Source organism: Mugil cephalus, chromosome 13 (genome assembly GCF_022458985.1).
Source record: "Mugil cephalus isolate CIBA_MC_2020 chromosome 13, CIBA_Mcephalus_1.1, whole genome shotgun sequence".
Taxonomy (NCBI): Eukaryota; Metazoa; Chordata; class Actinopteri; order Mugiliformes; family Mugilidae; genus Mugil; species Mugil cephalus.
In genome coordinates, this window is record NC_061782.1 from 23388615 (window position 1) to 23400882 (window position 12268).

Genomic DNA, 12268 nt, shown 5'->3' on the forward strand with positions numbered 1-12268 from the left:
GGAGGCACAACACTGGCCGGGGGCAATAACTTACCCATTCCCCCTTCACCTTCAGTGTGCACAGCAGAGAAGAGAGGGGAAAAGTTAATGCACTCACCGTAACTTTGTACATATAAATCCTCTTGTGTTACAAGTGTGTATGGGCCCAACAGTTTTGTGTGTTCTACATACCATGATTATGTCTCCAGGAGTGATACTGATCTCATCATGGCTACGGGCGTCAAATGGGTACAGAGCCCTGTAGTAGACCACCTTCACTGGCGGCTGCTGCTGGTCGAAGCCGCTGGCTGGAGCCTTCTGCTCAAAAAGGCTGGGACCTGGAGTCTTCTCTATTGTCAAGAAAGAAAAAAACTTTTCTGATGACCGCGTCTGTGTAGGTCATTGATCATCTAGGTCATGGCATACTGAAACAAAACAAAGCTCAAACAACTAGATTTGTCGAGTCTCTTGAAGATGTTTTGCTGCTCATCCAAGTAGAACTTCCTTCTCTGAACAAAAGAGCGTGAAGGTGTGAAATGTAATCTGAACATCTGTCTCAAAATATTTCACCCACATTCACACCATCAGTTGATTAGAGCACCATTCATTATACATAGAAGTGACTGAGTCATTCTCCGTACCTGCTGAAGCCCAGGGGTCAGCTGGCTGGCTGAACAGCTTGTTTAATTTATCTTGCTTTTCCTTCTTGCTCCTGTTTTCATCCTCCTTCTCTTCTGCTGATCCTTTCCTGCCCTCCTCGTCCTCCTCCATCGCTCTCCTCTTCCTCTCCTCCTCTTCCTGAGTCACTCTGTTTAGCCAGGCGTGGGGTGCGGAGAGGGATGGGGGGCTAGGGGGTTTAGGAGCAGAGCTTCCTGCTTCATCCCTCCAGGAGACGCCTTCTTCCGATGACAACCTGCGCGAAGAGGGGATCACATTTATTTCACGTGACGAACACAAAGCGCAACTTTTAAATCTGGACAGGTTAGGTGACATTACGTCATTCTCACCTGCTCTCCTGCAGCTCAGCGGACTTTCTCTCGCTCGGGGTGTGCATGTGAGAGTGTGTGTGTGTCAGTGTGTGTGTGTCTCCCTCCAGCTCCTTCTGTTTCTGTCGCTGCTGCCGGCTATGGATCTCCCTCAGCTCCTGCAAAGCATCGTGGGATACAGGAAGGAACAGCGTTGAGGAGGAAGTGGGATCAGAGGGGGCTGGTTGCTACGGGTTACCATTGACAACAAACATGAACAACAAACACCAGCAGCAGCGGCAGCAGCAAGTCTGTATTAGTCAGGTGACCGAGGCAAGCTCCACCCCCTTGTACTGTGTCCCTGCTAACCTTTGCAACTATTAGACAGGTGAGCAGTTCACAGATTTCTTAATAGGGTAGCAACAAATTGATGCTTTCATACAATGACCAGCACAAGATCTCAACAGTGGGCAGGAAACAAAAGGTTTCAGGCGTAAAGATGGACGGTGTTGTAGATCTAGAAACCTTTGTTATGAGGAGCCACACTTCACTGAACAGAGAGTTTGGCTCTAAACGAAGAATCTGAGCAAGGAAAAAAATGTAGACATGATGTCTTGTTTATGGTTCGATGTAAGTCTTCAGGTTAAGGAGACGTTTATTACCTGTATGAATACAACAGGCAGTAAAATGACGAGGGATGCAGTAAATCCACCCCTATGCTCACTAACTTTCTCACTACTGCCAGTATATAATCCTCTTCCTTTTCTTGCACTTGTGATTTTGTGAGCGTGGGTTTCTAGAGTCCTGAGCTGCTCAAGCTGGCGTAGAACAAATTGGTAAACGGGAAGGGATGTCACTGGAAGTAGGTTCTGTCACTACTGGATGCTGACCCAGCCCCAAAAGTCCGGGCTGTGGCGGCGGTGGGGCGGAGCTTGCACAGGACACAATTTATGTTTGTGGGATGGGTTAGAAGTAAAAACTAAAAACTAAATAAATAAATAAATAAAAAGGCGGGAGGGTTGGGGTAGGGGAAAGGAGATGCGGTGGTGGTGGAGGGAGGGAGGGCAGTTCTGTGTAGTCATGACAACCAGCTGTGCCATTAGAACACACTCTGTTACTGTAACAATACAAGGCAGCTGTCGTGTTTCAGCCAAACAACCAACGTGAGGAAACCTTGAGCGACAAGCAAATCGGTCAGAGAGAAGACAGCAAAACTATGAACGACCTGAAACACCAGGAGACGACAAGACACACAAACACACACACACACACTCACTCAATCAACATCTGGTTTATCACATCGGCACAGTGCCCTGATAGACTTCTACTAGCTTCTACATGTCTGGCTGAAACATCATGTGGTAGGCTGTGGCATTATTGTAAAGTGTAGTAAACTAGCCTAGCATAGCAGCAGCATAAAGTAATTGACTGCTGAACTAGCCTACTAGAGGAGCATAGCTAGCTGGGTGAATGAGTCGAGAGCTACCACCAAGATTTATGTTAAAAGATAGAGGAGACGGTCAGGATGGTTCAGGGGAAGATGAAGAAGAAGTAGCAGAAAGAGAATGGAAGAAGTATGGCGAGACAGACAGAGAGAGAGGAGCATGATGGGATGGTTGAGGTTGGGCTGTTGTGTGGACCTTTATTACGTAGTGCAGCCGAGCCAGACACACTCTGACGGCTGACACACACTCCTGTAGCTGACCCTGCTCCTGGCGCTGGAACACACATATGCACACACACACATTCACACACACACAATAGACACAAACATAGTTAACGTTTTAGTCAATATTTACACAGGTAAACACAAAATGTAATTCTTTTGGAAGTAGTTTTTCTCACTACTGTCTCTTAAAACTATTCAGAATTTGGTATTGGACATATCAACAAGTTTCCTGGACATTCAGAGCTGCTTAAAGGTATTTGCACATAATCTTCTCATAATGTTTCTCCAAAACATTTTCAGTAAAGTATCAGCGGATCTTCACACAAGTACTGAAAGTAAGAAAGAACCTAAACAAACTGAGGGAACAACTATGCTTAAAATATTATGTTTTAAAATGAGTTTATTCAGGAACATTAGCCACTATTACACACCTGTGAACTGGAAAAGTAAGTGCACTTCTAAGATTACAAGTTCATCTGGTCAGGAGTGTTTCCAGCCAATGTGGTGAGACTCCTAAAAGCAAGACGTGTAATAGTCTTAGAGGTAACAAAGGGTGTCAGACTAACTTAAGCCTGATAAATCCACCATCACAAAAACACTCAACCACCTTGGTGTGCAAGACAGAGTGGCAAGGACAAAACCACTGCTCTCACATGTCAACTTCTCAGAAATTAATCAATACTGTCCTAAAAGAATGGGTTAAAATTCCCCCAAGCAGATGACTGATGAGCAGTTATTGGAAATGTTAAGTTGCAAGAGGGTCACGGCAGATACTGAAAACAAAGGTTCACATACTTTTGTAACTCAAAGATATGTACAAATGAACTATTCAGTGGAATGCGTACCTAGGTTTAATAATTCAGTTTGACTTGCTTGATTGGGCTTTCTTTGACTACCTTCAGGACTTGTATGAATATCAGCTGATGCTTTGACTCATTTTTGCGCAGAGATGGTGCAAATAGCTTCAAGTGGCACTGTATTCAGTTAGTCTGATGATTTTCCTCAGAGTTTAAACAAAGACAGAGTGCACAATATATTCCTTGCACAATCAGGAGAGGCTCTTGTGACTCACTCTGATGAGTAATATGCTGCTACATCTGTAAGAGTCGTTATAGAAACGGCCTTAAAACTGGGAACAGCGCAGGTGTCAACTTGTTTCAGCAGAGCGTGGAATAAGCCTGAACAGATACTTTGAATGTTTTTTATGTAATTATTAAATTAGATAATACTCTGAAAAACTTGTTCTTATATTACTTTGAAGATGTTAAATTGTTAGTATGTATCTGACACTATGTGTGCACAGTAAGAATGATTCATTCAATGAATCATTTATATCCTTGGTATTAGTATTAAGTAGTATTAGGTATTGCATGCCTCCTTGTCGGAGATGTAACCAACTGAGGTGTGTGATAAAAAAACAAAACAAAACAAAAAAAACAGCACACTAGAATCAGTCCGTCAGTGTGTGAGTGTGTGCGTCAGTGGTCACACCACTCACAGTTTGACAATTACAATGACACCTAAACTGGCTGCAATACATCTGGCTGGCTGGCGGGGGCAGCACAGAGCAGTAAAAAGTGAAATATCACCACAAATCAGGCTTTTCACAAGCCTGGTTTGAAGGCGTTAAAGTCACTGAAACACCTGTCTGTCCAATCCAAATACAAACTTTTTTGCTCCAGGTGTGACATTACTGGCAGAAGTTTCATTTTGTGATTTATATTGGAGTTTATCTCCACTGCAGTACCACCCCGGTCCAGCTGTGGCAGTGTGCTCTACCTGTCTCCCTCTCTGTTCCTCCTGAAGCTGGCGTCGCAGGGCCTCTATCCTGGCACAGTGGTTGGCATAGAACTCACACAGAGACTGGTATGGGCAAGGGGGAAAAGGCCAGTGGTGGAGATAAATAAAAGGAGTAGAAAATATAGAAGGAAGGGTTTTATTATGTCAGAATAAATAGGGAGAAAGTGATGGACAAGGACAGCCAGTAGAAGCAGAAAAGAATTGCAGATGAAGAGCCCCAGTGGGTATACAGGACAGATGAGGCAACAGCAGTGTGATAAGAGAAGATTTCGGGGAGAGGGAGTGGTGTAGAAAGGAGGGCGGAGGGAAGTATAGTCAAACAGAGTTCACATCTCAGTGGCCTGTGCCTCTCGTTTGCAAGAATTGCACCACAGAGAGACATGACTGCACTTTACTCCGGAGAGAACCGGTTACCGAACTGCATTCTTTGTTTGCTGCTCAGCTGCTTTGCTTTCCCAAATCACTGTGTAAATGTGGCCTACACCGAATAAAACTGAGATCATTAGATTAGTCATTTGAAAATGAGTTTATTGCAGCCTGTGTTGTCTCTGCTCTCCTCCATTCCTTCTCATTCTCCTCTCCACTCTGTCATAGCAGACCACAGGACTGACTTTCCTCTCTTTGACCTCTCTTATCGCCCTGGTAAATTGTTAGAAAATAAATACAAAGTAAGGGGACAAAGGGTGCTCTAGGAAATATTAACAGACTGCTGTGATCCAATTCCGGAAGAATAAAGTCCCTCCATCTTCAACTCTTTAGGTGAAAGCTACCCCTGAGTGTTCCTGTGCACAGCTAGCTCTCTCCAAAAAGCAACCAACATCAATACTCATAGCAACACACCAACATGAATAGATACAAAAGTCAAAACTTTAAACACGTCAAAAACACAAAAAGTGTGACGATATTTAGTCACCAAGCTGTGGGAATGAAGTTATGAGGGGTGAAAAACAATATCATGTTAACAAGCTACTTAATTCATTAACTGGCTATTTTCTTAAACAGATATTTAAATTTCTAAGTCATGTATCACTTCACAGTGAAGGTTTATGTCACTTATGTCACATTTTTATGCTGAATAAACATAAAAATTCTGCTTGTCAGTATCAAAATCGTGTAATAATCTTATTCTCATACACTAAAGAGTGTGAATAAATATGAATTTGTTCATATTTAAATATGACGCAATAGTACATTTATGGAGACTTGAAAGAAGTAAGTTAATATGCTCCTCAAATCTCCACGAACACACAAGAATTGTGCTATAAAACAACACAAATACTGACAGATGGATTAAAGTGTGATTAACAGTAAAAGTCAAATCTATTGGATTAGTTCTACATCTCCTTATTAGACAAACTACATGATCCTGTAACCAGATATTTACCAGGCAGAGCCACGACTGTCCCTTCCTGTCATACTTTAAGCTGCCAGTCAATCAGCCGTTTACCTTCAGTTGGGTGTTGAACGCGTCTATTTCCAGCAGCTTGGCCCTCGTCTCTCTTTCGACAGCATCAAGCTGCTCTCTAAGCTGCTGCCTGCTCGTCTCCTTCTGCTCAACGGCCTTCTGCAGGGATGACAGACTATCACCTGAATACACACAAATGCATAGACAGCAAGACTCTGGGTCAGGTTAATTAGGCAAAGACATCGTTAGAAAAAAGCTTGGTTAATGACAGACATTTCACAGCTCAGATACACTAAGCAGGATAGATAATGAGTACTCCTGCATTCTCAGCATTAATATACTGTAATGGGCTGAGTATCACTGAATTCATTTGATTAACAGGGTCCTGATTCTACTACATCCAATTCAATATTAATTCACTTATAGAATGTAGGGGGTTGTTATAATGCTATCCCAAATATTGAAAACAATCTATAGTATATAAAATGTCTGCACATAAAATAAGATCCTGCATATGAAAAACAATACAAACACATGGTTGTTTGAAACACGCAAAAGTATTTCTTATTCAATATGAGACCATGGAGTAAATGAGTCCCTGGTGGGCCACCATAGTAGTAACATTGTATGCTAAACCCTGTGTTGTGTTATTTCTTTAATATTTTACCTTTCCTTTTTCATCTCTCATATGGTTTTGCTTCGTCTAGCTCTTTTCTGCCGTCATACTTTTTAAAGCTGATCAGTTTTTTAGTAGCATATGTTTAGGACATGTGCTAAACTTAATATGAGACCGCAGCCAGATTTCTGATGGGAACATGCAAGAAATGGCATATATTTTAAAAGTAGATCCAGGGATTTTATGAATCGACCACATCTTTCAAATCACGTTCAATTTGAATCAGAAAATCTTTTTTTAAACCCAGCCCAAATACTGTATATCACAGTCGTTGAAGCCTTGCTATGTGTGTAGTGTATGCAGTACTCACGGTGAAGACTGTTCTGTTGAACCTGTTTCAGTTGATCATTCAGACTCTGTTTATCAGGAATTAGTCTTCCTAACCACTGCTGGGAGTCCTGGGAGCACACACACAACCAGAGAGATGGAAATAATTATCACACATTCCAATTACATATTTTGTAGCACATATACAATTCTACATAATATCTGTGTAACATAACTAAATTTGTTTCCTCGAGCGAATAAAAGGAGCAGAAGTAAATGTGGCATCGTCTGTCTAATGAATGACGGACCTGAAGCTGCTGCTGTAGCAGTGTGATTTCAGCAATCCGCGTTTCTCTGGTCTGGTTGGTCTGCTCCACCTCTCTTCGCTGAGCCGACAGTCGAAACCGAACATCCTTCAGTTTACCCTCCAACTGGGATTTCTTGTCATTCTGGAGAACAGAAGGAAAAGACAGAGAGACACAATGTGTCACACACAGTATATGACATAAGATTTTCTCACACCTCAATCACAACCAGGAAGTTTGATGTTTTTATATTTCATATGTCTGTTGAATTCCAGAGTACAGAAGGTTTATGTTTTGAAAAACTTCATATTCACAGCATTTCATTCTTTACCATGAAAATGTTTTGTTGGTTTTGTTTGTCTGCTGTGTGCATTCGGCTTGTCTGACTGTGACGTGATGCAATAGTGTATGCTTCATTACCAGGGCCTCCAGTTCAAACTCCAGGGTCTTCTTCCTGGCTTTGAGCAGCACTATGCTCTCTTGCTCTCGGTTTCTTTGCGTCAGAAGCTCTTGCCGGCGTTGACGCTCCCACTCCAGCTGACGCTGCCGCTCCAATTCACGTTTAGCTGCCTAGAAAGCAGGGAGCAAGTTTACATCATGCAGAGGTGAAGGGGGGCAGTGCAAGGCTTTTGTCAGCAGATGAACCTCAGCTCAAACATAACTTTGTAATTAATGTGCAGATACTTGATATTTATTTCCAGTTTCTCTCTGTACCTCTCTCCTCTCTATCTCTTTGCGTCTCTCCTCCTCTCTCTGTCTCTCCAGCTCTCTCTGTTTCTCCAGCTGTTTTTCTAGTTCCTGTTGTCGTCTCCTCTCCTGTTCCAGACGCTCACGCTCCTGAAACACAAACCCACAAAATGAGCCGTCAGAACAAACAGCTACATTACTTGTTGTAATGACAAAGCACTGTATATTTTATGGCCCTTTTATAGAAGCCATAAACTGTGGGCAAGTCAAATGTTGAAGCACACCGTAAGAAAATAAAAAATCAATAAAGTCAATACCTTTCTTTCTTGTTCCTCTCTCTCCAGAGCAGCCAGCCTCTCCTGCTCTTTCCTCTGCTGCTCCTGCAAAGCTTGACGTCTCTTCTCCAGCTCCAGGTTCCCCCGCTCAAAGTTTTCCCTTTTCTTATCCTCAAACGTCACTGCAGTAAGGAAAGTTGTGTGAAAACAGCATCACATGAGTCAAAGAAGCAGGTTACATTGAAACAGAGATGCCTGGTATCCCACACAGTATTTGTCATAGTTTGGATGTGTTGCCTTTATAATAACATACATTTGCATAAAGCAAGTATATTTGTCGACTTCCATGTCGATAAAAGTAATAAGAACTTATAAAGTATCTATTTGAGGTAGATTTAAAATAGATAAACAAATAACTATGGAAATCATGTGACTAATCAGTTATTTTAATCTATTGACAGCTCTAGGTAATATCAAATATCGTTGCGGGCGTTTTGCACAATTCACCTGGTAATTTCTTTTCTTGGCTGCTCTCGATTTCTTCCTCCACCTCCTCCTGGACGCTCTTCTGATCCGACTGAACACTGTCGCTTCGCACACGCCTGTCACACGCAGCGATAAATACACAAACAGTCAACACCCGCACTTTCAATGCTGTGACTCCACATGGCTAAGAAACACGCTGTATTACTGTTATTTCCTGTTTGCAATTTAAAATCACCAGATTGAAAACCAAATAGATTTGCAGTCATCTTTTTAAAACTTGGTTATTTAGCTGCTGCCGTCAGTTAACTAATGAAGCAGTGTTTACCTGAATGTTGGCGGGAGGTAATCTGGTGGTAACACAGGGGGCAGCGGTAACCCTGACATAGCCATATCTATGAGGTGCATAGCCAAGATGAACTCCTCAGCTGTGAGTTTTCCATCCTGGTCAATGTCTGATAAACTCCTGAAGGGAAATATTTCACATTTAAAAGAACAATTGTCTTTCATTTTGATAAATATTAAAAGGATGAACTTCACTGTACCGACCAGATTGTGGCCAGCTGGCCCTGAGGAAGACTGGACTGCATCAGGATGGTGCGCGCTTGGGGACCTGCAACAAAATCACACATCAAGAAATGCCCCAAAGCCCATTTAAATGCAGAGCAACAAATATGAAGAAGAACATGTTGGTGTGGGGCGTACCAGTGAGGTGTCCGCTCATCATCTTATCATGGGAGTTAAACAGTTGTCTGTACTTCAACCTGGAGGACTGAGGAACCGCCCAATCAGACGGAGGCTGACTACTAGTATGAGGAAGAGAGCAAAGAGCAGAGTAACGTGAGGTGACTGTCACAGATAACGCGTGGTTCACGGTTTTAAAGAGAATGAATGAGCTAACAGCTAGAAACAGAAACATCCTTGACGTACGCGGCAGCATCGAACGATGACCCCTTCTGTAACTTGGTGCTGGAACGATTAAACGAAGAAGACTTGTTGACGGAAGGAGCAGCTGAGGGAGACATAGAAGAATAATGTGAATGACATCCTCTAACTCAGGTGAGTCCCTCACAGTTCTGTTTGTTTTAGAAATACCATCTTCACTTGAAGCTTTACATTTCTTTTTGTCTGCTGCACAACCACTACTTACAGCATTCACAGAGACATAAAAGATTATGTGACTGTATAATGTATTGTAAATATGAGAGCTATCTGTTATTATGTGTAAACAGAACTGAGACCCAACACAAACATTTAAACATACTGCGATCCTCTTGTGCTGCTGTGATACCTGGGTGGGAGAAGCCTGAGATGGGTTGCATCATGCCTGTAGGAGGAGCTCCGTTGGCGATCGGCTGCGGGAGGGCAGGTGGTACAGATGAGAGAGGGAGTGGGGGCGACACGCCGACGGGAAGAGGGGGCAGGGGGAGCGGGGGCACGCCTGGTAGAGAAGCTGGGAGGGGAGGCATGGGTGGCATGCCTGGATAAAAACAGGTACATAGTACATAAGTAATCATCCCACTCTTTACACATTATAAACTCATTTGTCAGTTCATTACGTACACTAGTGTATAACTGTTTTCATTTTGGAGACTGTGCTTTTTAGTAATATTTTATTGTGTTGTACTGACACGTTTCTATTATGTAATTTATGAACTCTGCTAAATAACAAAACCACCCTCCAGAATGATTATCCAGCTGAATCACCACCTTTCACGCCGTTTCAACATCAGCTGAACATTACAACAGTCTGGGGTGAGAGAGCTACAGCACACATCTGAAGAACAGGAAACAATTACAACATCCTGTGTTTGCATTAGAAGTTTATTGATCAGCACTGAAGGCTTGATATGCAAGAGGAAGAGCTGAGAGAAAGAATGTGTATTCTGTGACCTCTGAAGAGGAAACACTGACGTCATCCTTATCAAATACATCTGCTGATGTGGAGCCAACAAGACAAGAATGACAGAAAGTAGCTGTGACATGAACCGTAAAATATTACATCCATGTTATGACAGTAAACTGTGTGCAGTGTTCCATTGCTATGAATTTCTAGAAGAAATCCCAAATTAATTTCACAATTACACTCCTGCATCTGTATGTCAGACTTACCAAAGCCAGTCTGAGGGGGTAAAGACAGCGGGGGCTGTTTCATACTGGGAGGAAGCGTAGGGGGCAGAGGGTGACCCTGGAGTTTCAGTTTGATGAGTTTCATGGCGATGGAGAACTCGTGAATATCCATGCGGCCATCGCTGTTCATATCAGCCAGAGCCCTGCAGGTAGACGGGACAAGGAAGTCATGTCAACCTGGAATTACTGTCTTCAGCTTGTTTATCTCCACTGGACTGACACGCTGCAGCTAATATCCATGTCTGTTCACACTCATGTATTATACCCCAATCAGCCATAACATTACGACCCTCTACCTAATATTGCGTAATTATGTACCAGGGTTCATTTTCCTGCTGAAACAAATATACACAAATGTATAACGTATATATAAGGACCCAAGGTCTCTCGACTGAAGACTGAATTTAAATAAAAGTGGCTGTCACCATGACAGGTACACTCTAAGACATGGCAAGACCAAAAACACATAGAGATATTGAGTATGATGATCAGAATAGTGAAATTAGCAAGGTGGCTGCTCAGTATCCATTAACCGCTGAGCTAGTCGTACATTCCTGCTTAGGCAACTCACCATATTTGGGCCAAGATGGGCGGGGGCAGCCCTGACTGGAGGAAAAAGTTCCTCGCCTGGTCACCTTAAAGACAAGCAGAAACAAGACATCAGATCACAGTACTGGTATAAAAACTACAACCACTTTAAACAAGGCTAAAAACAATCAGCTGCTTGAATTAATTAGTCGTGGTTTTATACAAGCCTTTCCTAACGCTGACGCTGCACACCTCTCTCTGTTCCATATTGCTTTCTTATCAAACTAGGCAAACTCGGCTGTAATTTGCAATGTTTCTTTCCAAATTAAAGTCCAGTCTCCTTAATTCAGACTCCATTTCCCGCAACAGACTGCAAGCACCGAAGACATTTGACACCTGGACATCAAGTTCCCCACGTAGCCAACAATAACGCATTTGACACTGGCCTTGTGCGTGCCCTTATCTCACCTTACCAATGTACTGTAAAGCTATGTGTGGCATCTGGATGATTACCTGTGATGTATCCCCCAGCAGTCGGAGAGAGGCTGTGAAACTGCTGGTCATGTTTGGCTCTCTCATCCACTGAGATCAGAAACACATCTGGACCTGGTACACACCCAAAAAAACAACAAAAAAAGCACACAGACACAGACAGAGATAAAAGAGAGGAATAAAAGGAATATGTTAGTCATGAGTTTCTGTTCCTGTAATAATATTCCTATTAAGGAACACTTAAGAGCGATAATGGAGTGTAAGGAGATGTCACAAACACAGAAGCAGTATATACCATTATTGACATTCCCCTATAATTAGTCGGTCTATAAGTGTTTATGCTCTGCTGGTAGTCCAATTTGTACTTTGTTTAATTAGTCTTGAGCAAGTAAATTAGTGACCACATTAGAGAAAAACATCCAGCCAGGGTTTGTCTTACATTCCAGGTACATTCTGGACCATTTAACTATATGTTATCAGTGACTCATGCTGACTCATTTTCAAAGGCAAGACCAACGTCTGCTGATAGAAGGTCATTTTATTTTACTGGTTTGTGACTCAGTTGTCTTTCTGTGTGGTATGAGCTTTTATGTTATACTTATGTATC

At 42.5% G+C, this 12268-nt stretch overlaps 1 protein-coding gene across 10 annotated transcripts in view; it reads right to left on the reverse strand.

The window, feature by feature from the left end:
* The window catches only part of itsn1 (intersectin 1 (SH3 domain protein)), a 41762-nt gene that overhangs the window by 21686 nt on the left and 7808 nt on the right, over nucleotides 1-12268 (reverse strand). For 4 of the 10 annotated variants that reach the window (XM_047602206.1, XM_047602204.1, XM_047602203.1 and 1 more), the window contains exons 3-22: nucleotides 11683-11775; nucleotides 11213-11276; nucleotides 10624-10784; nucleotides 9803-9991; nucleotides 9442-9523; nucleotides 9217-9317; nucleotides 9061-9124; nucleotides 8840-8977; nucleotides 8536-8630; nucleotides 8071-8210; nucleotides 7781-7903; nucleotides 7487-7636; nucleotides 7070-7210; nucleotides 6805-6892; nucleotides 5861-6000; nucleotides 4393-4476; nucleotides 987-1123; nucleotides 621-892; nucleotides 172-329; nucleotides 35-49 (exon numbers count right to left, since the gene is read on the reverse strand). In XM_047602206.1, coding sequence (XP_047458162.1) covers nucleotides 35-49; nucleotides 172-329; nucleotides 621-892; nucleotides 987-1123; nucleotides 4393-4476; nucleotides 5861-6000; nucleotides 6805-6892; nucleotides 7070-7210; nucleotides 7487-7636; nucleotides 7781-7903; nucleotides 8071-8210; nucleotides 8536-8630; nucleotides 8840-8977; nucleotides 9061-9124; nucleotides 9217-9317; nucleotides 9442-9523; nucleotides 9803-9991; nucleotides 10624-10784; nucleotides 11213-11276; nucleotides 11683-11775 — 2435 coding nt within the window. The remainder of the gene's footprint in view (nucleotides 1-34; nucleotides 50-171; nucleotides 330-620; nucleotides 893-986; nucleotides 1124-4392; nucleotides 4477-5860; nucleotides 6001-6804; nucleotides 6893-7069; nucleotides 7211-7486; nucleotides 7637-7780; nucleotides 7904-8070; nucleotides 8211-8535; nucleotides 8631-8839; nucleotides 8978-9060; nucleotides 9125-9216; nucleotides 9318-9441; nucleotides 9524-9802; nucleotides 9992-10623; nucleotides 10785-11212; nucleotides 11277-11682; nucleotides 11776-12268) is intronic. The other 6 variants (XM_047602202.1, XM_047602207.1, XM_047602205.1 and 3 more) reach the window with 3 other exon arrangements.